We start from the raw sequence: 25850 nt of genomic DNA on the forward strand, positions 1-25850 counted from the left end.
CAAAGATTTATTGATATAAATAGCATCTTTCATACATACACAATATTCTGGAGTGTACAAACATACAAAACTCGAAAATATACATCGTACATCTATATTATTTACAAAAGTGATAGAAATGTCAAGAAAACTATATACTACATATGAAAAAAAAACATACTTTAAGCAAAGATCTTGTTTATATAACAATTTTTCAAAATACACATTCTATGGAATTAGACTAGAAAAAATAACCAAAAATAGCAAGGAATCAAAGAATTCCTTAAGCAAAAATGTCGTAAATAATAACAAAAACAGTCAAATATGAGGAATGGCTGATCAGGACACACTGACTAGTGGAGTAGTAGTGACATCATTCGCCCACGTCTCCATCACAGACGGAGACAACAAAAAAGGCAGGTAGGCAGGCAGGCACGGTCAGCATGGTGTGGGGCTGTGGACGAGTTGGGGAGGAGAGAGGTGGATGGAAGAGGTGAGGGGGAATGGAGGTGACAAGGGAGAGGGATGGGGGTGGAGAAACATGTTGGTTAGGCGAAACAATTGTGACGTCAAACTCTTCTCTCCCTCCATGCCCACACACACACACGCACGCACACACACACAAAACCACCAGCCGATGAAGCCCCTTTCTCCTTGGGTCAACTACCTTTTTATGTATTCACTTTTCAATATCTCATAGAAGAACTAGCCCCGATAATTATAACAATCATACTAACAATAGCAACTAACCCAGTGTCGAGTCGGGGCTAGTCCAAGCGAAAAGAAGGACTAGGATCAGACATATTGGTAATTTTTTCTTGATTCTCTTCTCCTCTTCCTCCTCCTTTCTTCCTAGTTTCACACGCACACACAGAGCTGGCAGTAATAGTAGTGATAACAACAATGTTTAAATAGTATTAGTAATGGCAGCTATTAAAGTTTCTATCGGTCACAACTTAGTAGTCCCAGTACTAACAACCGCAGCGAGCTCAAGTTGGAAAGGGAAGATTTGCCCTAGAGGCGATGATAGCTGGTGTAGTACAGCTTCAGCAATGAGTGCGAGTCTTGTAGCAAGAAAGAACCAAAGAAGTTTGTGTGTGTATGGGACTTATAGAACAAGGCAACAAGAGTGATTAGTTGAATAACGCAACAAAGTGACGTGTCCTTGATAATAATAATCATAATAATAATAGGGGGAAAGGGTAGTTAAAGAGCATGTCAACAAGGAGATGAACAAGTCAACAAAGGGTTGGATAACCGAAGAACAAGATAACAAGGGAATGTGAGGCTGAGGAACAATGCAACAAAGGAAGAGTATGTTGAGAAACCAGGCAACAAGTTGAAGAAATAACAAGACATGTGGAAGGAAAATGAAGATGAAAGAGATGTGAAGAGTAAGGTGTGCAACAACAATGTGGAAAAAATAAACAACAATAAAAAAAAAAGCACGGTCACCAGTAGAGGTAGAAGGGAAATCTCTTTGGAACATTATGAAGTGACTAGTTGTGCATGCTTAAGCACGGAATCATAATAATTATAATATTAATAATAATCATCATAATATACAGGAGCTAGACAGAGGCGTTATTACTAAGTAGAATCTCCCTTATGGATAAATTAGATGCGGCGACTTGACACCGCTTCGACCTTTGGCTTTGAGACACAGCACGACAGTTTACGAAACCGGCGAGCCGCAGGAACGACAGTTGACGGAACGGGCGTGACGCTAAAGCAGCGACCTCCTCCTTCTCCTCCTCCTCCTCTTGCTCTTTGATGCTCCTCCTCCTCCTCCTCCAGCTTTGACTACACTGGACACAAACCACCGGGCGGGCAGGCGCGAACTCAGGAGCGGCGTGGCGCGTCGGGGCGTTGCATGAAGCGATGGGGCAGGGCAGGGCGCTGCGCGATAACCACAGGAGGCGCGTTGCGTCACCAGCCCAGAACTCTTCTTTCTTTCCCTCTTCTTCGCCGCCGCCAGGAACCTCCACCCGGTCACCACCTTAAGCATTTTTTTTTCTTTGGAGATATATAAATCGCTTTGGGCTTCGACGTTAGAAATTTTCATAATTATTCATCTTCTCTTTTTTTTTTTTTTTTGTCCTTTTCTTTTCGTAACGCGTTAACTTATTAGCTTTGGGCTTGTGATGAACCTTAACTACGAGTTAATAAAAATAATAATAATAAAGGTTGACAAGCCCTGCTAAAGAACCAATCCCTGAGCGACGCCCTGGTAGGGAAACGGGTGGAATAAGTTGAAAAGGACGGCGAAGAGTAGACAGGCGGCATAGACCCCGAGGGCGACCCACCACAGGAGCTGCTCGTGAAGGCGCTGCTCGAAATTCTTGAGGACGACGAGGCCGAGGGTGAGCCCCGCCAAGGCCCCCGTCAGGTGCGCTACGTAGGATACCGGCAGGCCCGCCGTTTCGTGTGCATAGCGGTCGTATATTGCAAAACCGACATCAGCACTTGCTGCGGAGGAGAGGAAAGAAAAACAAGTTATTGTGTGTGTTTCTAAGGCAGAACATGCACGTGTATGACATAAATACGCGGGTCTTCAACTTGCGTGTTTGGTACATCAAACAAATAATTCAAGATTAAAAAAGAATCTGGCACACTGCACGAGAAGTCGAATATGACTCACCGACAAAGAAAACGCCGACTAGTCTTAAAATGCCGAACTGCATATTATTATAATTAATAAGGACGTTGGCGAGATGGGCGGCCAGGAGGGCATACACCCCTCCAGAAGCTCCCACCAGGTAGACGTCCCCGTCGAAGACAGAGGTCCCCAGCGATCCCGCCAGGACCCCTGCGAGGTAGACAGTGCCGATGCGGGCTGACCCGTGCACCATCTCGAGGGGCAGCCCCACCAGGAGCTGCACCAATAGGTTAAAGGCGAGGTGGATCCATCTGCCGAAGAAAAGGAACATGAGTTGTGGAATCGAAGTATCAGGAGGAGCTGTCTGACCCCATGTCTCACACGAGTGGAGTAAACGCTCCGGTTATCATTTGAGATGAAAACGTTGTTGATAAACGGATCCCTGAGAGTCTGGTCACTCTATTCTCCCACCCTCACAACTCGCCCTGTCTCGTTATCATTCTCCCTCTCTCCCTCCCTCTCTCTCTCTCTCTCTCTCTCTCTCTCTCTCTCTCTCTCTCTCTCTCTCTCTCTCTCTCTCTCTCTTACTTACCCGGCGTGTAAGAAGGCGTAGAGGAAAAACCGCCAGACGTGATGTCGCTTGTCAGGTCGGTATATAAAGGGCGAATCGACGACGACAGGCCCGGCGACGGTCATCTCGCCCGTCACCAGCGTGTAGTAGGCGAAGACGCTCAACTGAAATAAGAAGAAAACGGCAGGAATTAGCTGACGGAGGCGACGTCGAAGTTGGGGCGAGGGTCATGCTGCGACAGTAATAATAGACATTACTCAGTATGATTACTCGGGGATACTGGTTGATATGCAAATGGATGATGTCTGCAAAAGAAGGGGATGAGATGTAGAGGGGGATGAGAACATAGCTTGGTGACGTAACTAACTTGATAGAGGCTTTCTTTGACAATATTGCTAAAGGTTTGTAATTACTGTAACGTTTAATTCACAGATCTCCCTGAATAAAATTTTTACCCATTTTATACTTTATTCTCTAATGTTAATGTACACAATCAGCCTAGATCATCTAATCTTATGGCTTAGAAAATTTTGTTTCATATGATAGCAGCCATTATAAAGAGGAAGGACAGATATATGAAAAGGAGGAGAAGAGGGAAGAGGAGGAGATGGATGAGGAGGCAATATGCGAGTAAGAAAGGGTGGAAGAAGAAAATTACAAGGTGGAGAAGGAAAAGTAACACGTGAGATTGAGAAAAGTAGAGACAGACGGAAAAAAAACAACAGATAAAAACCGAGGAGAATTTTAGGACGAAGAGGAAAGGCGAGGGGATGATGATGATGATAAAGAATTGTGGCCGGGGAGGATAGGGGGGGGGGGAAGAGACGAGCATCCAAAAGAATTGGTACAGGAGGAGGAAAATCGGAGGAGAAATATGTGAAGAGGGGGACCTACCACACCGGCGGACGTCTGTGTGGTAGGTTGCTGACAAAGAGAGATTCCTAAGTTGTTCTTGTGTCGTCTCGCGGTGGCGACGAATGCGACGTCAGGCGAGGATGCATCAGTGAGGAGGCGCCCGAAATAGCGGAGGGACGGAGACGGACAGAGAGAGAAAGTGGTCGTATGATAAAGTAAACACCAAAACGAAATCAAGGAAACTGTGGGGAGGGAACGGGGTAAGGTAAAATGAATGAAGTTAGGAAAAAGGTTTATGCTAAGTCATCCGAAAAATGGCTGAAAACGTGTGGTCTATAATATGCAAGTGACAACTAAAGTAAAAGCAAGTAAAGGAAATAATGTTGTTGCATTATATAGCTAAATAATGAAGTTACGAAAAGGGGACAGCAGCAAGACTGGTCGACAACAAGGAAGCGAAGAAGAACGAGAGAGACGCGAGGAATACCAACTGTGCTTGCTGAAAAAAGGAGAAGAGGAGAAAGTGAAGAAGGAGGAGGAAAAAGAGGAAAATGAGGAGGAGGAGGAGGAGGAGGGAGGTGACACAGCTGACGGGCGAATCGCCGCCGTGGGACGTGGACACAGGTCGAGAGGAGAGCGAGCGATGTGTGCGACGGACGACGGACGTCACCCCCCTCCCCCCTCCCCCCCCTGGGCGAAGAGACAGGATATAAATAACAACATTCACACGAAAACACGCCCATCTTTGCATCCGTCTGAAGGGCATCGGGTAGCGTTCCTTCTCGACCCCCAATGGTGCCAAGCTGAAGAGGGCGAAGGTGGATCGGGAGGGAGAGGAGGGCCAAGGAGGAAGAGGAGGAGGAGGAAGAGGAGGAGGAGGGGAGAGGCAGGCCTGCACCATTGCCAAGGCTGCCCGGGGCGCCCGGAGTCTGCAGGCGCAGAAGGTGACGTGGGCAGATGGCAAGGCATTTCGTGTTCTTCGATCTCGGAGTAGGACCTAGCACTAAGGACCACTGTCTCCCCGCCGGGTGGATGCCCAGGGGGTGACAGGAGAACCTGTGTTCGTTCTAAAGGGCGTGGTCTCCCCGGTGTAGGAGTGGCGGGGCAAAACACGTGTTGGTGCCAGAAATAACCGTCGGGCGGCATTGCAAGCGATCCCCGTCACACCATAGGTCAAGCGGGTGACGTCATGTCGGTAAAGCACGGGGAGCAGTGACGTCATGTCGCCTTTCGGAGGCACTCCGCTCCCGATAGGGTCGTTTAGGCCGTAAAACAAGACACCATCGAAGGGTACTGGAGTTGTCATCGATGCTGGGGCACCCTGTACTTCTCTCAATCCCCGTCTCTCCGCCCTGCATTCCGCTCTTGGCACCTCTGGTTTCTCTCACCCCTTCCTACCTCATCGACGGCGCCAGGGTCTATGTAGTGTTGGGTGCCAAGCCTGAACAGAGGTCGCCTCGTGCCGTTTTCGCCCGGTGCCAAGTATGCACAGTAACGAAAGCACCCAATAGACTTCGACACGACCGTGGCAGCCATCCGTGGGCACCGTTCTCTGGGCGACTTCGTGGGTCCGGGCTAGTGGGACACTTCTTCCTTCTTCAGGAGTACCAACTTAACCCGTCCGGTCCGGCCAAGTAAAAATAAGTTTTATGTTGTGTGGAAGAACATGGCCAGTGGTAGTCATCCCCCCTCCCCCTCCCCCCCTTCCTCCTCCCCCTCCCCCCCTGTCTTCGCCTCAGCTTTGCACGCCAGTCGTTCCAACGCACATTTCAAAACTCAGACACAACAAAAAACATGCAAGAACCAGAAGTGATCAAAGTCTTTCATTCAAACGTAATCACTCGGTCCCATAATTTTACGTTCACCCGAGGTTCCCACACCTTGGCCTGACATGGGAGGCTGGCGGTGCCATCCGAAACATTACGAAACAAGATGAATCCCCGCCCACACTTGGCGCCAGGGCAAAGAGATGCCGCGGACGTTCTGGCACCAGGGAGACACGGTCGGGATGTTTTTTTATTTTTTCTAATTTCCTATTAGCGAGGCGACCTCCCGAATTATGTCCGAAGGAGAAAACAGCAGAGTGGGTGATTATTATTAAAGAAAACGGAGAACATGACGCATTGGAAACGGAAATCGACAGTTTTCCTATTTTGGTTGCAGATCTGTTGCTCAGATGATTATGTTTGTTTCGTAGTATAATTACCCTGTGAAAATAATTATTTTCCTTTTGTTTTGAAGAGCAAGACTGATATAGCACGAAATAAAATCGGAAAAGGATTTGGCAGAAGTGAAACGGGGCGTGCACACCACGTGGACTTATTCATATCTGGCCTTCTACCTACGCTACCTCTCCCTCCACCCACCCAAGTCACACTTCCATTTCTACCACCCTTTTTCATTTGCATAAGATATTCCTACATTTTATTTTTCATTACTTATGCGTTTATTATTGCGTAACAAAAATATATATCAGTAACTTAAAAAAATCATCAGCTTTAAAACTGCTAGCTCAGTGTCGTCCTTCTTTTCACGACTTGTTGAACCACGAAGAACTTCGGTTTCGGTATTCTCTTTGTACGATCCTCTATACGTCAAACAAGGTCTTCGGGAAGATATGAATAAACAAATTAATAAAATAAAATATTTTTTTTTTTTACTATTGACAGTGGTCGAAGAGATAATAAGTGACAAATTGAAAAAAAAAAACAAAAAAAAAAAAAAACGAACAGCATCGAGGTCTCTGAATGGCTAAAAAAAAATCGATAAACGAAAATAGATAAAAATATTTAAATAAACAGCAAAAACACGAACAGCATCGAATGTCTCTGAATGGCTCAAAAGAAATTGATAAACGAAAATAGATAGATTTAAATAAACAGCAAAAACTTGAACTGCATCGAAGTCTCCGAATGTTCCATCTCGGCCGCCTATCGACGCCTCCACCTCCCCCTCCCTCCCTTCCTCACCCTGTTCCATTCACTACATCCATCCCCGTTCTTCCATTCAAGCAAGCCACACATTTTGAGTCACTTTAGTGAACTCAACTTGAGTTTAGAGACCCACATGGACTACCCCCCCCCCCGCTATCCACTATAGTATAGTGACGTCCGATCTTCTGGATGAATAGAATCGCCGTCTGCCTGGCGACGACTTCGTTGCCATGGTAACGACTCCTTAGGCGAATGAAAACGTCAGGTCTGGTGCCAAACAGTGTCATGCATCAAGTGCGTCGTACGCACACGCGCGTACACACACACGCACACACACGCGCACACACACACACACACACACACACACACACACACACACACACACACACACACACAAAGGATAAACAGGTTTGTGATTATCGTTTCCATATTGAAGGAATTCCTCCTCCTCCTCCTCCTCCTCCTTCCTCCTCCTCCTCGTGGAGCACCAAAACTCCTTCTTGAGGAAAACCTCGGGCGTGCCCTGATGCCCCAAGAGGGCGGAGGAAGGGTCAGCACACGCCCCCGTACTCGATGTGGGCGCCGCCGAAGGAAGGGAAGGAGGAGGAGGAGGAGGAGGAGGGCACTGGGTGAAGTTGTAACGTCTCACGATGGACCGGGATGGTAGGGAGAGGGCGTGAGACTCCATCGCGGCTTGGTTTGGAGTAGTACGGTGTGACGTCATGGCATCTCACGGGGCGGTGGCGCGATAGTGAGAAGGGCCGAGGGTATGACGTCATCGGTAAACAAATGCGGAGGATAAGGTCCTCCATTCATAACCCACGGTCCGTTTTCTATGAATAGGAGTCTGATGTACACGCGCGAGAAAGGGGCGTCCAGGTGTACACACGTGTGTACGTGAAGGGATCGTAAAGGCCTATGGAAACTTCCCTATGTGCACATGGGGCATGTGTACACTTTTGAGCACTAGATGCACACGCCAACGCATGGCCGTGTATGTGCGTTTGTTTGATCACACACACACACACACACACACACACACACACACACACACACACACACATACTCAAAGAAGTAATGGCATCTGTGGACACAGGAAAGCGCGCAAGCACAAATACTCTCACGTACACATAAATGCACATGTACACACAAGCATACTACCATACGCACACAATCGATAGTAAACACCGGAACTGAGGCGAAGGGTGAGGGTGGGGTGGGAGGAGGGGTAGGAAGGAAGTGGGGAGGGGCGGATGTGGGGTGCTGGTTGGGTGGAATTTAAATGATTGGGCGTGGTGGACCCGGGCGTGGGGTACGCCCACTGCCAACTCACTCCTCGTCCGCCGCCGCCCACGCGCGCGGGCGTAGGCGAACGCCCGTGGTCACGTGGTAGGAAGCCAGGTGAGTTGGAAGCTTACAAAGTTAGGTTAATGCGTAACAAGGAACATGGGTTGGTTGGTAGGTAAGCAGGTGGGTAGGTAGGTAGGTAAGTAGGTTGGAAGTATCTAAAACGTTAGGAGGTGAGCAGATGGTGTGGTAGGTAGGTAGGTAGGAGGTATTTAGATGAACAGTAGGTGAGCAGGAGGTAGGTAGGTAGGTAGGAGGTATTTAAATAAACATTAGCAAGTGAGCAGGTGGTAGGTAACATTAGCAGGTAAGCAGGTGGTAGATATGTAGGTAGGAGGTATTTAGATAAACATTAGTAGGTGAGCAGGTGGTAGGTAGGTAGGAGGTATCTAGATAAGCATTAGCAGGTGAGCAGGTGGGTAGGTAGGTAGGTAAGTAGGTAGTAGGTATCTAGGTGAACATTAGTAGGTGAGCAGGTGGGTAGGTAGGTAGCAGGTATCTAGGTAAACATTAGTAGGTGAGCAGGTGGTGTGGTAGGTAGGTAGGGAGCAGGTATCTAGGTAAACATTAGTAGGTGAGCAGGTGGGTAGGTAGGTAGGTATGTAGCAGGTATCTAGGTAAACATTAGTAGGTGAGCAGGTAAGTAGCCAGGGAAGTAAATGTGTGAAGCGGCAGTACATATGACTGTGTGAGCAGAGCCAGGTCGCAGTAGACTTGAACAATGAAGTTCATAGAAAGGAGTTGAGGACCCGAAAGAAAGAAAGAAAGAAAGAAAGAATAGAGGTGGAGAAAGAAGAATTGATAACAGAATGGAAGGGGACCAGGAAGAATACCAGGAGGAGGAGGAGGGCGAGGACGAGGACGAGGAGGAAGAGGAGGAGGAGGAGGAAGCCCTCCAAGTTGTGGACGTGTGCGATCGTCCTTTGCAGTCAATGGTGAAGCACCCAGGTGGAGGAGTGAGGGATTATGGAGAGGAGGACAAGAGGTGGAACATTCTCGTTCATCAATAATGTATTTAACCAAAGGACAAACTCTGGAAAAAATCAAATTCAACGAGACTTTGCGCCCACTGGTTTGGTTTGGATACAGACGGACGATACTCAAATTTTTGACCACTTTTGTGCTCCTCAGGTAAAACACTGGTAGCTCACGTCGCAATTCAGGCATAAAGTGTGTGTGTGTGTGTGTGTGTGTGTGTGTGTGTGTGTGTGTGTGTGTGTGTGTGTGTGTGTGTGTGAGAGAGAGAGAGAGAGAGAGGGACAGAGAGAGAGTTTATTGCGGGGACATTTCGAGTCACGTGAGTATGCGGGGGGGGGGGAGGAAAGGGGGTTAATTTTCGATTATTCCAAGTACAAATCAATCTAAGGGTATCTATCTACATGGGTGGTTATCTTAGGGTATGAGAGTGTGATGGAGTAGTTTCCAGCTTGGCCGTTATGGAACTGGGGGATCCCATATGAAGGGTTATAAGTGTAGGGGAACCCCGTAGATTGGGTGGGGGTTAGCCCGTAAATGTACGCTTGGAAGGTAGTCAGTACGCGCGAGCTGTATTTAATGTTTTTTGTTGCGTGAGTTAGAACTATCAGATTGGGGGAAAGAGAAGATAAGGCGAGAGGAAGGGAAGGAGAGATCCAAGCGCGATGATAAAAACGCTCAACACGCGAGAGAGAAAGAGAGAAGAGAAGAGAGAAGATAAGAGAGAAGAGAGGGAGGGAGGGAGAAAGAAGGGAAGAGAGAAGGGAGGGAGGGAGAGAGAAGGAAGGGAGGAAGAGAGAAGGGAAGAGAGAAAGGAGAGAGGGAGAGAGAGAAGGGAAGAGAGAAGAGAGAAGGGAGGGAGAGAGAAGAGAGAGTTGCAGAACATTGCAAAGTCTAAATATTTGAAGTCAAGTCGTCTGTGTGATTTCCTTGCATCCGCCCTCTCTGTCAATAACCTCAGGGCAACCTCTGGGTCCTCCTCAGCCCACGACGGCACGCCCACAGGGGACGCCTACGGGCGGCTTGCGCCTTCGTGTGTCAACCCACCCATTCCTTAGGATAATTTTTACGCCCATTGCAACCCATTCCGAACTCCCACGCCCATCTCAGTACCGTCCACTAATAGGAACAACTTACACGTACACACGCACTCACGCACACACACACACACACACACACACACACACACACACACACACACACACACACACACACACACACACACACACACACACACACACACACACAAAACACGACTCCAGGCTGCCACTACGGAGGTCAGGGTTCGAATCCCGCCCAGGGCTGAAATAATTTCAGTATCGCTGCGCTGCGAGTCGTTACTCCAACTCTCATGGGCGGGGAGTTGGGTGTGTGCGCGTGTAAGGTCACAACAGCAGTATCCATTGATCCGTCATGTATGAGCTCTGAGCTCTCATCCGGGAAGGTAATAGCTGTCGATCACGAGTCCAACACGTGATCCACGACCATAGGGAATCGCACACACACACACACACGAACACACAGACAGACAGTTCCTAGAGGTGAACCCACAACCCAATGCCACAGTGGGTGCTGGGCGTTGCTAAACCCACATTCCCTATTAGGCACCAACCCCTCCACGCCCCGACCAGCACAACGGCGACTATCAAGGTATTAACGTATATATTCCCCCGAAGCTGCAGAGGGCGTGGGCGAAGTGTCTGCCTGGGAGCTGGCACGGGTGGTGACCAAATGACCCAGGTCACATACAGACAGACATGCGTTTGCAAGTACAGTCGCCCCCCCCCCTCCCGACGTCTCAGGATCAACATTACACAAAAACAAGCTCTCCGTTTCTCACAAATGCCCACAGGAATTTATCTAAGGTAGGTTCCCTTGGGTTTGTTTACGTTGGTTGCCTAGCAACGGACGCCGGCTGCATATCAGATCAATAAGGACACAAGTGACCAGCCATAGTGTCAAAGGTACAGGTGTGTGTGTGTGTGTGTGTGTGTGTGTGTGTGTGTGTGTGTGTGTGTGTGTGTGTGTGTGTGTGTGTGTGTGTGTGTGTGTGTGTGTGTGTGTGTGTGTGTACACGTACGCACGAGCCTTACATCTGCGACGAGTGTAGTAGAGATGTAAGAATAGACAAGTAAGTGGAGCAAACGAAGGAAGAGGGGGGGGAGAGGAGAAGGGAGAAGGAGAGCATGAGAAACAGAGAAAACGGACTAGGGGTCGGTCGGCGTCTGGGAAAATAATAAAATATTCAGTTGTTTGTGTCTGGGGCAAGGAGACGTCGGCGGATAGGAAGGAAAGTGGATGAAGGAGAAGGATAGGCAAGATGTTGAAGGAAAGGAAAGGAAAGGGGGAAGAAGAAATGGGAAAGAATCATTGAGGGAAGAGGAAAAACAAAAAGGAAAGGTGACGAAGAGAGAGAGAGAGAGAGAGAGAGAGAGAGAGAGAGAGAGAGAGAGAGAGAGAGAGAGAGAGAGAGAGAGAGAGAGAGAGAGAGAGAGAGAGAGAGAGAGAGTCATGTGGAAGAGGGTACGGAAGTAGATGAGGGTGGTGGAGTTATGGAGGATGCGAAAGAAACTTGGGTAGAGAGGGAAAAGGTCGGTTGGTCCATTTTCGGTAGAATACAAGTACTGTACTACTAACTGACTTTCGAACGAAGATGTACTGTTTGCATGCGCGTGTGTTTGTGTGCGTATGTGTCCTGCATGTGTATGTGCGCGCGCGTGTGCGTATGTGTACTGTGTGTGCGCGCGTGTGCGTGTTAATGGAGGTAAGGTTTTCCGAATGTTGGTGCCAGGAAACGGGATATATGAAGGAAAACGGATCGTTGACGGCGAACAAGTAGGCGTTAACGGAATGCGCCTCAGGGTTGTTGTGTGCGCGCGCGCGAAAGTGGAGGAGGCGAAGAAGGAGAGACACTGAAGAAGGTTAAGGGCGAAGGAGGGAGGGGGAGGGGAGGGAGGAGGAGGGGGCGAGGGAGGGAGGGGGTGAGGGAGAGAGGGAAGGAAGGAAAGGTGAGGGGGGAAAGGAGAGGAAAGGAGGGAGGAAGGGGAGGGAGAAGAAAGTGGGAATAAAGGAGAGGGAAGGAGGATGAATGAGGAGGAAGAAAGGAAGGAAGGAAAGGAAGGAAGGAAAGGAAGGAAGGAAAGAAAAGTGAGGAAGGAAAGGGGAGGGAGAGGAAAAGAGAGGGAAGGATAGAGAAGAAGGAAGGGGAGGGAGGGGGGAATAAAGGAGAGGGAAGGGTGGAAGGAAAGGGAAGGAAGGAGCTTTGGAAAGGCAACTAAGTTTGCGAAAGAGATCGAGTGCAAGAATTGAGGCAATGAGAGTTCGAGAGAGAGAGAGAGAGATAGATCAAGGAGGAGAAAGGAGACGATATAGTAAAAAGAGAGAGAGACGATATAGTAAAAAGAGAGAAAAAAAAGAGATTGTGGAGAGAGAGAAAATATAGTGGAGTAATGTGGAGGGAGAATTGTAAAATATAACAGGAGAAAAAGAGAGACAAGAAAAATTGTGATAACGAAAACAAGCGACAGAAAAGAGTAGAGAGGAGGTGAGAGAAAATAAGGAAAAAAGAGAAGAGACGAGAGAAAAGGAGAGCATAGGAGAGAAAACAAGAATAAAGAGAAAAGAGAAGGAGAAACGAGAGAGAGAGAAAAAAAACGATCAGAGAAGTGAAGGAGGGAGGAGGCGGAAAACGAGGGAACAGACGTGAGAGGTTGGGAGGTGACAATCGGAAAGAGGAGGAGGAGGAGGAGGAGGAGGAGGAGGAGGAGGAGGAGGAGGAGGAGGAGGAGGAGGAGGGGGGAGGAGGAGGAGGAGGAGACCCTTCGACCAAGAGAAAGGGGTCTTTTCCTACGTGCCTTTCCTGCGCCCCTGTGTGCCCTCCGTAGTCTCCTCCTCCTCCTCCTCCTCCTCTCTCTTTCCTCCTGCCCTCTCAGAACCCTTGCCTGACCCCGTCAAAGCCGCAGCGACTAGAGGTCAACCTGGGTTGCCCAGATGGACTTGCAAGGAGGAGGAGGAGGAGGGAGAGAAAAATGAAGAGGAGGAGGGGAATGTTGTGGTGAAGGAGGAGGAGGGGAATGTTGAGGTGAAGGAGGAGGAGGAGGAGGAAGTTGAGATAGAAGTTGATGTTGCTCCTCGGGTTCCTTTAGGTAGGAGGAAGAACGGTGGGCGAAGGGAAGGGGGGAGAAGAGAAGGTGGGGGGAAAAGGGGGGGAGGGTTGTTTGGGTGAGGGTGATAAGTGATGACGGTAAAGGTACAGAGGACGATGGTGATGTACAAAGGAGTGGTGAGGTCGGGAATGATGACAGTGGGGCGGCGAGGTTGGAGGAGAAGTGTTGATGAAAGTAATGAAATGTGATGAGGGAGAATAGGTATGGGTGAAGGTAACGAGAGATGAGAGAAGATACGAAGATGAACAGTGATGTGACAGGGCAATAATTAGGTGATGATGCGGACTGAAGATTCCGACTTCCGGACGAAGGAGGACCTTCCTGAAGGAGGAAGACCTTCCTGAAGAAGGAGGACCTTCCTGAAGAAGTAAGACCTTCCTGAAGAAGGAGGGCCTTCCTGAAGGAGGAGGACCTTCCTGAAGAAGGAGGGCCTTCCCGAAGGAAGGGGGTCTTCCTGAAAGAGGAGGACCTTCCTGAAGAAGGAAGACCTTCCTGAAGAAGGAAGACCTTCCTGAAGAAGGTGACCACGAAGTAGTAAAAAGGTTCTTACCTGCACGAGGGTGACGGCGATGACGAATAAGGGTGGCGGCCAACACTTGTAGTGGTCGGCGTAATACTTCCGATCCCGCTCCTCTGTCAGGAACTCCTCCGCGATCAGCTTGACCATTCTGTAGGAGGAGAACGAGTTCGACTTAGTCAGTACGCTACTTTGTTTGCGAGTGAGTGGTCAAAGTCTTGCGATAAATACACAGGATGACGACGCCCTTGGACAAAGGAATACGATAATCATACCTCTGACCACTCACAAATGTGACACAAAGTACAATAAAGTTTTATGAAAATTCCTTGTCGGTTAAAAGTATATTTCTCTTTCTTTCCTCCCTCATTCCCACGGGTCCTCCTCGTACCTGAAGCTGCCTTGGACCAGGCACCGGCATCTTCGCCAGATGCCTGCCCAAGTAAGTGACAACTTGACGGCCAGTCGCATGATCTCAACTTTTCCTCCTCGGGTTAGTCCCCTCCCGGTTCCTCTTCGTCTACCTCTCTCTTCCCCTCCGTCGGCATCTCCTCCTCCACCTCCTTCTGCTCCATGGGTCCTCCTTCATCTGGTGGGTGGTCCTTCACGCGCTAGGTCATCCAGAGGGGCACTGACACTTGTGTAGAGCACGCTATTGCCCATAACCTAAGGCGCGGCGCTGGAGGAAGTCAACTTTTCGAAGTCTGTTCCAGTCACTGATCCTCTTCTTCCTCCTCCTCCTCCTCTCTCTCCTCGTCGTGAACAGGTACTAGAACCTTCAGCCGCGTTCCCCTTTCACTAGGCACAAGGCGAAGAAACTAGGCCCTGTACATTTTGTTATAGAGGCAAGACACCCCATTCCAAGCAACCTGACGCGAAGAAGAATGTTCGAAGTTCTAGCGTAGCGTCTGTGGAGGAGGGCCAGGTAGGGACGTCCTCATGCAAATAGACACGCGTACGTCCCAAGGACGATAACCCGAGTCGTCCTCTGTGACCACGGCACTATCTGATTGGAGTGCCACTCGTCACAGGACACAAGAAAACCGTCCTCCAAAAACTGGTGGAGCGGTTGGCCCTGTCCAGTCTAGTGGCACTCATTGCACTGTTCAAAATTGATCCTCTCTCTCTCCCTCTCTCCACACCCGACTCTCCCCTCTCCCGCCCTACCTTCTCAGACGTCTCCCCTCCCCCCTGAACCTCTGTTTGAGTTATTCTTCTTCATACTTACGAAATCACTAATGGGAAAAAAGGTTTAATGCTCGAGATACGAAAGGAAAACTATTAAGTCCTCTTGTGTTTTCTAAGAAGTGTTTCCATCTCCAACACAAACACTCCTCCACCCTCCGCCACCTCCCCTCATCCTCCTACCGGCACCACCACCACCACCACCACCCCCTACCGCCACCACCGCCCTGAGTCACAAGAACCCACGGGTACCAACGTGGTCCTCGTGTAAACTGTTAATATACTTACGTCACTGGCACTCCTTCAATCCTTGATCTCAGGTACAGACCCTAACTCCCGGACTTTAAGGGTTGTCTACTCCTACTCCCAGCTCCCCACATGAACCCCCGGACTCCCAAGCCCCCTTCCCGGCCGAAAGGGGTGGGGAGTGTGAGATATACTCCCCCTACTTAATCCAAAAGCCATAGGTATAGCGGCTTGTTAGTCACAAGCCCGAAGCCTTACAACTATTCGGAAAGGTTGGCACCCCTGCCGGTGCAGGGTTGCGTGTATACATCAGTACAACGCTGCATGACATTTGGAGACCAAGTAGAGAAGTTGGGGGGGAGAGTAGGAGGTGGGAGGGAGGGAGGAGGAGGAGAATTGATGGGGAGTAAAGGAAAGGGGAGGTGGAGGAGAGGATAGTGATAGGAGAGGAGAAGGATCATAAAAAAGGGAGATAGGAGGTGAGAAAGAAGAGGTGAAAGATTGGGATAGGATATGGAGATAAAGGAATGGCAGCAGAAGACAAGGAACGTGAGGAGGAAGGGGCGAGTGAAGAATGTAGATTATAAGAAAAGGATGAGACAAGGAAAGGGGTGGAAGGCGAAGAGTGGAAGAGGGAAAGGGGTGGAAGGCGAAAAAGTGGAAGGGGGAAAGGGGTGGAAGGCGAAAAAGAGTGGAAGAGGGAAAGGGGTGGAAGGTGAAAAAGAGTGGAAGAGGGAAAGGGGTGGAAGGCGAAAAAGAGTGGAAGAAGGAAAGGGGTGGAAGGCGAAAAAGAGTGGAAGAGGGAAAGGGGTGGAAGGCGAAAAAAGTGGAAGAGGGAAAGGGGTGAAAGGCGAAAAAAGTGGAAGAGGGAAAGGGGTGGAAGGCGAAAAGGAGTGGAAGAGGGAAAGGGGTGGAAGAAAGTGGACGACCGAGAGAGGAAGGTGCTGGAAGGTGGGAAAGGAGATCAAAAGGAAGGAAAAGGAGAACGAAATAAAGGAAATGCAAGATGGAGGAAGAGGAAGGGAGGGGACAAAAACACACAAGGTGTGAAAAATGTGAAAATGGTGAAAAATGAGGATATGGGGTGTGGAGTAGTGCTGTTGGGGGAAGGTGGATGGAGAGAGGAGAAGTTTTGGGGGGAGAAGATAGTTACAGTATCTGCAAAGGCTGAGGTAGGTAGGTACCGAGTACGGTGATGGACGAGGGAGGAGCTAAAAAGGATACCAATAAGTGTGTGTGTGTGTGTGTGTGTATTCACCACCACCATGGTCTTGGACCACGTGTTGGACTCGTGATCGACAGTTATTAACCTCCCGGATGAGAGCTCAGAGCTCGTATGACCGATCTATGGGTAATGCTGTGACCTTACACGCACGCACACACCCAACTCCCCGCCCACGAGAATTGGAGTAACGTGTGTGTGTGTGTGTGTGTGTGAGTGGGGGGTAGGGGGTCAGGAAGAAAATGGGAAATCTGAAACAAAAAAGGGAAGCATGAAGAAGAAAATGGGAGATCTGGGAAAGAAAATGGGAAATCGAAGAGAGAAAATTGGAAGCACGAGGAAGAAAACGGAGTCGATGAAAGAAAACGGAAGTTGAAGAAGGAAAGTAGAGGTGCTGAGAAGAGAAGAAGGGCGATGGTAGGAGTAGAAAACAGAGATGAAAGGAGACTGAGGGAGGGAAGAAGGGAGAGGGAAGACCGGAGGAAGAAAAAGGGAAGGACGAGGAGAAGGAAGAGAAGATGGACGAGGAAAGGGAGGAGAGGAGGAGGAAGATGAGGGGGAAGAGGAAGAGGAGGACGGGATGGGGGGTGGGGGTAGACACACACACACACACAGATGTGAGACACATGAAAGCAAAACCCTAATTATCTGACTTCGGTTTGGTCACCAGCAGGAGGAAGAGGAGGAGGAGGAGGAAGAGGTGGAGGAGTAAGAGGAGGTGGAGGAGTAAGAGGAGGAGGAGGAGGAGGAAGAGGAAGAACAGGAGGAAGAGGAGGAGGAGGAGGAGGATGAGAAAGAGCAGGAGGAAGAGGAAGAGGAGGAGGAGGAAGAGGAGGAGTAGGAAGATGAGGAAGAAGAGGAAGAGGAGGAGGAGGAGGAGGCGGCAAACGAAGATATTTGATCAGAAACTGCTCCAGGTACAGACGGCGATCACAGATTCTTGACGGCGCCAAGTGTCTGTCGATATGCCGCCCCAGGAACATTGTTGGGGGGGAAATTGGGGATGGGGGGGAATGTGTAAAACACCTAGGGAAAGGAAAGCCCCCCTCCCCCCAGGTTGAGGGTGTTGTGGATTCAGGGTGGGGGGGGGTCTCTTAGATTCCCCTCCTCCCCCCCATGAAATTTTTTCTGTTGATTTGTCTACAAACTACAATTCAACGCGTTCTATATATACGTCTTACATAAACTACACACCATGATTTTTTTCACAATGTAAATGACCAATAAACACAAATACATCAATATATATATATATATATATATATATATATATATATATATATATATATATATATATATATATATATATATATATGTGATGCATAGGGTGAGAACTATGGGTGAATACAGAGTATCCCCCATCGATATGGGTGACAACCTCTCCTCCCGTCCCCCAATGGGAAGGGGAGGGAAGAAGAAATGTAGGAAGGGGGAAAGGGAGGGGAGAAGGGAGGGGAGAAGGAAGGATCCCCCATCGATGGGTGACAACCTTCTCCCTCCCCTCCCCCACACCTCACCTCCCCTCCCCTTCCCTCCCCTCCCCTCTCTCTCCCCCGTCCGTCCCTTTAGGAAGGCACGCGCGAAGTCGCCTCCGTCAGTTCGAAGACCGAGAATGAGAACGAGAACGATACTCACTTGGAGAAGAGAGGAGGCTCCTGCAGCAGAAGGTGGAAGTCGTTCTCAGAGGACACTTGGCGATCTCGGAAGTGGACTGCGCATTTGAACGATCGGGTTCGCTTTCCACTCATCTGGAAAGGAGAAGAGAGGAGTGAGTGGATGGGGAGTGGATCCCAGGGGAGGGAGTGGATGGGGAGTGGATCCCAGGGGAGGGAGTGGATAGGGAGTGGATCCCAGGGGAGGGAGTGGATGGGGAGTGGATCCCCCCAGGGGAGGGAGTGGATGGGGAGTGAATCCCAGGGGAGGGAGTGGATGGGGAGTGGATCCCCCCAGGGGAGGGAGTGGGTGCGGAGTGGATCCCAGGGGAGGATTGGATGGGGAGTGGAAAAGGGTTCACGGAGAAGGAGGGAGGGAGAGAGGGGAAGGAATGGGGAAAGAAGGGAGAAGGGAAAGGGGGAATGAAGGGGGAAAGAGGTTACAGGTAGGAGGATGGAGGAGGAAATGGAGGAGGAGAAGAAGATTGGGTCAATGAAGAGGGGAATGGGAAGAAGAGGATAAAGGGAGGTTGGGATGGAAGGTGAGGAGAGGGGAAGATGGGGGAAAGTAGGCAGAGAAGGAGGAGAGGGGGAAGGGGAGGGGGAAGGGAGAGGAAATGGGAAGGGGAGGGGAGAAGAAAGGGGGGAAGGGAAGGGGAGGAGAGAATGGAGGGAGGGAAGGGAGAAGGGAGAGGGAATGGGAAGGGCAGGGAAGAAGAAAGGGGAGAAGAGAAGGGGAGGGGGGAAGGGAGAGGAAATGGGAAGAGGGGGAAGAAGAAAAGTGGGAGGAAAATGGGAGGGGAAAGGGAAGGGGAGAAGGAAAGGGGAAGGGAAGGCAGAGGGATGGGAGGGGGGAAGTGAGGAGGAATGCAGAAGGAATCGAAGGGGAGGGGGGAAGGGAGGAGATAAATTGAGGGGGGAAAGGGTAGAGGGGAGGAAATGAATGGTTAGAGGGGAGTGAGATACGAGGGGAAAGGTAAAATGAGAAGGAAAGGGAATAGTGAAATGAGGGGAGAGGGAGGGTGGAATAGGAGGAGAGAGGAAAGAGAGGGGGAAAGGGTGAGAGGAAAGAGAGGAGGAAAGGGAGAGAGAGGGGGAAGGGAGGGTGAAAAGGAGAGAGAGGAAGGGGAAGGGAGAGGGAGGAAGGGAGAGGAAAAGGGAGAGAGAGGAAAGGAAGGGGAAAGGAAGAGAGGGGAAGGGAGGGTGAAAAGGAGAGAGAGGAAGGGAGGGGGAAGGGGGAGAGAGGAAAGGAACAGAGGGGGAAGAGAGGGGGAAGGGAGAGAGGGGAAGGGAGGAGGAAGCGAAAGAGGGGAAAGAGAAAAGCGAATGGGAGGGAGAGGGAAGTGAAAATGGAAGAGAGAGGGAGTAAGGAAAAGGAGGGAAATGGAAGAGGAGGGAATGGGAGAAGGAAAAGAAGGGAGGTGGTCAGGGAAGAAAGTGGTGGACGGAACGGGAGGAGGAGGAGGAGGAAAGAGAGACAGGAGGAGGAGGAGGAGGGCGAGGGGACTAATGAAATTGGGGAATGAGAGATGGATGGGGAAAGAAGAGGGAATGGAAGACTGTGATAAAGAGGAAAATTATGTTATGGGGAGGGGAGGATGAAAGGGGGAAGGGGAGAGAGGGGGAGATGGGGGAAGGGGAGAGAGGGGGAGATGGGAGAAACAGGGACAGGTAGAGGAAAAGGGTGAGTGAGAGTGAGAGGGAGAGGGTCGGGGAAAATAGGAAGGAGAGGAGGAGGAGGAGGAGGGGGGGATGTTGGAATAAAAGGAAATTCATCTTCACTATGGTTATGTTGGTTGCCCACTGAACGGAGATGTGGGTTCCCCCCTTGCATCGTAACAGTGAATCCCGCCAACAGATCCTGCAGTGATGTGGTATGCAGGGCAACCTTGTCTCAAACCACACGATAGTATGCAAGCCAGTTACGTGAGGATTGAGGAGTTAGGGGGCGAGGTGGGGAGGTTGGATGGGGGGAAGGGAGGATCACAAAAGGGACGAAAATATAGATCACAGGGAAATATTGTATCACGGCGCCATCTATATGAATGTGCTTCCTTTTGTGTATGTTTGGCTCCTCAAGAAGTCTCAATTTTCCCTCACTTCACGACCAATGAATTTCGTCTTTCCTTCTTGAAATAATCTAATCAGGTTAACCGTTCTCAGACGGGCCAGCTGGTCCCTACAAGGTGACCTGCAGCCCCTCACTACGTTGGTTAATCTACTTTAACGACAGGTTAACTAACACTCGTTAACACGGTAGTACTAAGTCAATTGTGCAAACTACTGCTAATTGTCGTTACATTGTAATTTCTTTATTTATCCTTACCTGAAGTGTCCATCCTTGTATGGGGACTCAAATAACTTGTAAAGTTTCGTTCGATTCGATGCAATTGCTTCGTCTTTGAAAGGTCGAAGAAATATTTTTCTACACGATAACTGTGCAACACGCAACAATAACAACAACAACAACAACGAAAACCACAACAAGAACAGTAACCACTCATACTATAAAGTATATATATGAAGGTAAACAACGGAACAACAATACGAGAAAAAAACAATCGACGTTTAACAATAACAGCACAGGACCCCGTCCCCCGTCCGCTCTCTCCAACGTCTCACCACAGACTAGCCAAATTTCCCGCCAGCAGGAAGTCTAACCCGCCACCAGTCTACAAGCAAACGAACGAAAACGTCCCCGAGCCGGGGTTCTGAAACATTTCAGAAATCGCCCGAAGGGAATAGAAACCTCAACCACCCATATGTTGTCTTTATTAAGCGACGGCGTTGAGGTGACTGCAAAGTAAATAGGAAAACAAAATCGAAACAAATCTACAGCATGATTGGGAAGCAGTGCCAACAACAAGCTCTATGGCTAGGACAGCCCACAGGCTTCATGGCACCTTAAGACTACATGCTTGAGCCAGAAATAGAATGTTCCTGCATCATGTTACTTCATCTACAGAAGTCACCTACGGAACGCAAGCACTTCAGTGCCTCATAATCCACATATTCCACACAGGAGCCGATCCACATTACGAGTTCCACTTCTAGGGACCGGGTGGGGGTGGAGGGGGGATGTTTATGTGATGATGCAGCGCTGCCACGCCGTTTGAAGGACTAGACCTACCTGACGATGACGTAAATGAACCGTATGTACATGTACTTCAACACGCGCGCGCACGCACACACACGCACACACACACGCACACACACATACACACACACACACACACACACATACACACACACATGCGCACACACACAATAGATGTACGTTTATATCGGTAATACATACGTATATATGTATACATATATACAAAAAAGACATGCACACACAAACGCACAAAAAGATACACATGAAAACAAGACTGCATACTAAGACAAATACACACACACGAGTATATACATAATACATACATTCATATATGTATATACATACATATATATATACATATATACATACACACACACACACACACACACACACACACACACACACACACACATATATATATATATATATATATATATATATATATATAGATATATATATATATATATATATATATATACAAACGTTCACAAGGGCAGGGTTCTGTCCTGAATGACGTGGGCGAACTCTTCCTAGTTCGAGCATAGTTTAAATTGTCCACATACTAATTAAAGAAGGTGTAAGAGATAGGTTTCTTTATCATGTAGCTATCTTTTCCTCATACATATATATATATATATATATATATATGCAGAAACCACCTTTGACAATGTCTTAAATAGACGAAAACGTTTGGTATCCGTTTTTTCAATATGCCGGTGGTTTCTGCAAAAATAGTTTATCACGTGTGTTTTGTGATTTCTTTACACACACACACACACACATATATATATATATATATATATATATATATATATATATATATATATATATTGCAGCCGTCAACTATTCCCATGATTGTAAGGATAGTAGACAGAGTTCCTGTGGGAAAAGTAAAACCGGAACCAGTTTTTCGATAGTACGTGGTCCGTACTATCGATAGTCCAGTTACTATGGACCCTAAGCTTAGGGAGGAGAGGCTTGCCCAATCTCCAGGTGACTGCTGTGAGCCTTAAGGCACGTCAAAGGAGGACTAGTTTTTGCATGTTTCGTACGCTGTGTGCGTATGTGTACACACACAAGTACACACACACAGACACACGCACACAGATACAGACACATACATACGCACATATTTACACACGCACGTACACTGACTCTGAAATTTGTGCAAAAATCATACACTGATTTAAGAATAAACTAGACACCACGAACATAGCTCCCCTTACCGTAAGATAGAACTAGATAAATACAACTAGGTAAAACACACACACACACACACACACACACAGACGCTTTATGAATGTATATATGCAAATATATATACATGGAAGTATAGGGTAAGATATTCTTACCTACGTGTGTGTGTGTGTGTGTGTGTGTGTGTGTGTCCCACCCACTCTTCCAAAGTTAAGCTCCTTAATTCGTGTAGGCAGGATACACATGGAAGAGGCAACTACCTCGCCACCCAAAAGAGGAAACTACGCCGCTTTTCGCATTCCACATACCCGGATTCTCTCTGAGAATAGGACAAGAACCAATCTCTTGATAAAGGCTTCCAAAAAAGTTATAGAAATACATATACGGCAGAGAAAAATACAATTTAATTCAAGCAGTGTTCAGGTGTGTGTGTGTGTGTGTGTGTGTGTGTGTGTGTGTATACCTAATCGTATCTTACGGGAAGGGGAGCTATGTTCGTGGAGTCCCGTCTTTGCATCTCGCAGTGTCTAGTTTGCTCTTAAATTCGTGCATGGTTTTTGCACACACTATTGTTTTGTCCAATTCGTTCCAGATGTCTAACACTCTGGGTGGAAAACTGTTCTTTTTCAGGTCTCTTCTATAACTATCCTTTTTTTTTCATGTCCTCTCTCTCTCTCTCTCTCTCTGTGTGTGTGTGTGTGTGTGTGTGTGTGTGTGTGAGAGAGAGAGAGAGCACATGCGCTCATATGAGTGTTTAAAGGCAAAAATTCCTTACGTTTTATTGATGCACTATATCCTGACTTCTACTTTGTATATTAGTTGTCTTCCTTTTAACATCAAACCCTGCTTTGTTATTATCAAAACGTAGCATCTTTCAATTGCTATTTTTGGGATTCAATTTTCTTTTTCATTTTCCCTTTATAATAATAATAATAATAAAAAAATCGGACCAGTCTTGCTGAAGATACTGTTTCTTGAAGGAAGTTACATTTGTCTAGAAAGGACTTCTCTTCTATAGCTCTAATGTCAGAAAGATTATGATACCTCCCCCTCCCCCCCTCTCCCTCTCTCTCTTCCTTTCAATGAAGTTGATCCACAGGTTTTCAGTCTACTATATATATATATGTTCATGTTATGAGACTCGTAATTTCACATTGGACTTTCTAACAACCAATTGAAATTAGAAGTATTTCGTTTCCCACGGACGGACAAGTTTTCATTCTCTAAGAGTGGGCTAGGAATTGTCTGTTTTTTAAATTTATTTATTATCTAATTATCTATTTTCAGCACGGGGGTTGGGATTGGGTGGCGTTCAAAGTTGAATCGTCGAGAAATTTGGGATTTTGTCATGGTCGCAGTTAGGAAACGTAAGGTTCATTTCATGTGTCATGCGCGCGCACACACGCAGACACACACACGCACGCACGCACACACACACACACACACACACACACAAATACACTAATTTAAGAGCAAATTAGATATGGCGAGATATAGAGATGGGACACCACGATCGTAGCTCCCTTTCCCGTAAGATACTTGGTAAATACACACACATACACACACACACACACACACACACACACATTTTACGGTCTTCCTATTCATTCCAGTTTCATCTAAATTCTTTTTTTTCTTTTACTTTTTTTTTGTAAACACTGCGCGTGTTTGCGTGTCTATACGCGTGTGCATGTATAAATGGGCGGGTATGTGTTGAAGTAAATGTATGTGTACGTAATTCATTCGTGTCCAAACGTATATGTACATTCAGAGTGTGTACGTTCATGTTTTATCGTGTATCTGTATTTGTTTACATATATAATTCACGCGCAAATGCACAACGAAACACGTACTAAAGAACACGTAAAAACGCGTATATTTGACCTTATTTTCGATTTGTGTATTACAATGTCACTACATTGTAAATAAATATATTTAGTTATGTATGTATAACCTCTGCTCAAACATCCTCGATTCTGAAATCCCCAATGACCGAAGTAAATCACTTTATAGCATTTGTTGAGGGAAACGCACGTGAAAACACTAGGTAGAAACTTCACATCAAACGCTACAAATCGTATCAACTACAATACTTACATAGCCACGATCAGTTTCTCATAATGACGTTGGGTGTATGAAGTGTATTCCTCGTGGTTATCACGTTTAAAAGACACACTCGAACTCATGAAGACATGATGGCGAATCACGACACTTCACTTGGAAATCTATCCATCGGTGTTACTTTGTAACAGGAACGGGCGAGCAGACAGAGAGTGAGAACTAGGGGCGGGGGGGGAAGAGAGAAGGGGAGGGGACGAGCGGCGTTCCTCACTCGCTCACGTCCAAAGACACACTGAGAGCGCAGTGGAGCGGTTGGGATGGATGTCTGTAGCCACGAGACCCCAGGACAGGCGCACCGACAGACAGGCCAATCGACAGATGCAATCCTACACGTGCTGTGGATGAGGTTGTGGATGGGTGGGTGGGCTGGGAGGGGGGTGGGGGGGAGAAGGAAAAGGAGGATTTGACGTCAGGGGATGGTAATCTTTCGATATTTGGTTCAAAACTGTCTCCAAGGCGAATGTTCTGAATGCACCAACTTTTTTTTTCCCGTCTGTTGTGATTGTTACATCGAATAATCGCGGGAGATCAGATCATACAAGTAAAATGAGAGTGAGACTTTCTTGCAATCTTTAACGTCCGTCTTATAAATCATCTGTGCGACAAACTATTATATCACAAATTTAATTTCAACCTAACCGTAACGCATTTCAGAAAGACCTGAAGATGATTACCCTATGCCGATAGATCACACTGGGAATAAAATATGAGCATTATCCTCTCATCAGAAACGTCTAAAAACGTAAGAATGACATAAAAGAAATTTGTAGAACTCTCCCGACTGGCGGTATTTGGCAACTCACGGTCATCTGAGGTGAGGTTGTGTGTGTATGTGCGTCTGTTCCGGCTACGAAGACTCAGTGTCCTCTGAGCCTTCGAAGGGGAAGCACGTCGCTTCATCTCGGTGACTGTTTCCCTTTACCTCTCCCATACCCCCAAATACACCTCATAAACTTCGGTCTAGCAAATGTTCTAAGTGAAGCTGCGAGTGGCAAAGCTATTTAATTCGATATTGCTATAGATTAGGTGTCTGCCTGACGTTATTTCGTACTTTGGATACGGAAATCAAAATGAAACCGTTACACATTGGTGGTACAAGAGTGTCTCAGATGTCTTGCGCTTAAGGAAACCGAGAGAGCCATCCAACCACACACTGGCTTCTGCCTGTGTGCGTTTATGAGTGTATGA

General features: G+C 47.9%; 1 protein-coding gene across 2 annotated transcripts; it reads right to left on the minus strand.

Annotated features, from left to right (window-relative positions):
* LOC143018285 (protein rhomboid-like) lies at positions 1-24876 on the minus strand. Of its 2 annotated transcripts, none has more exons than XM_076173611.1 (6): positions 24639-24876; positions 18231-18343; positions 13976-14093; positions 3171-3313; positions 2621-2889; positions 1-2448 (listed from the first exon to the last, which is right to left on the minus strand). In XM_076173611.1, the coding sequence occupies exons 2-6, from the start codon at positions 18341-18343 to the stop codon at positions 2180-2182; spliced, it is 912 nt and encodes a 303-aa protein (XP_076029726.1). In that variant the 5' UTR covers positions 24639-24876; the 3' UTR covers positions 1-2179. The 2 variants fall into 2 exon arrangements, with proteins under 2 accessions (XP_076029726.1, XP_076029727.1); XM_076173612.1 differs by lacking the exon at positions 24639-24876 and adding an exon at positions 20574-20879.
* Between the last annotated feature and the right edge of the window lie 974 nt (positions 24877-25850).

This window comes from Oratosquilla oratoria, chromosome 34, assembly GCF_046742065.1.
Source record: "Oratosquilla oratoria isolate Oo_2021 chromosome 34, ASM4674206v1, whole genome shotgun sequence".
Taxonomy (NCBI): Eukaryota; Metazoa; Arthropoda; class Malacostraca; order Stomatopoda; family Squillidae; genus Oratosquilla; species Oratosquilla oratoria.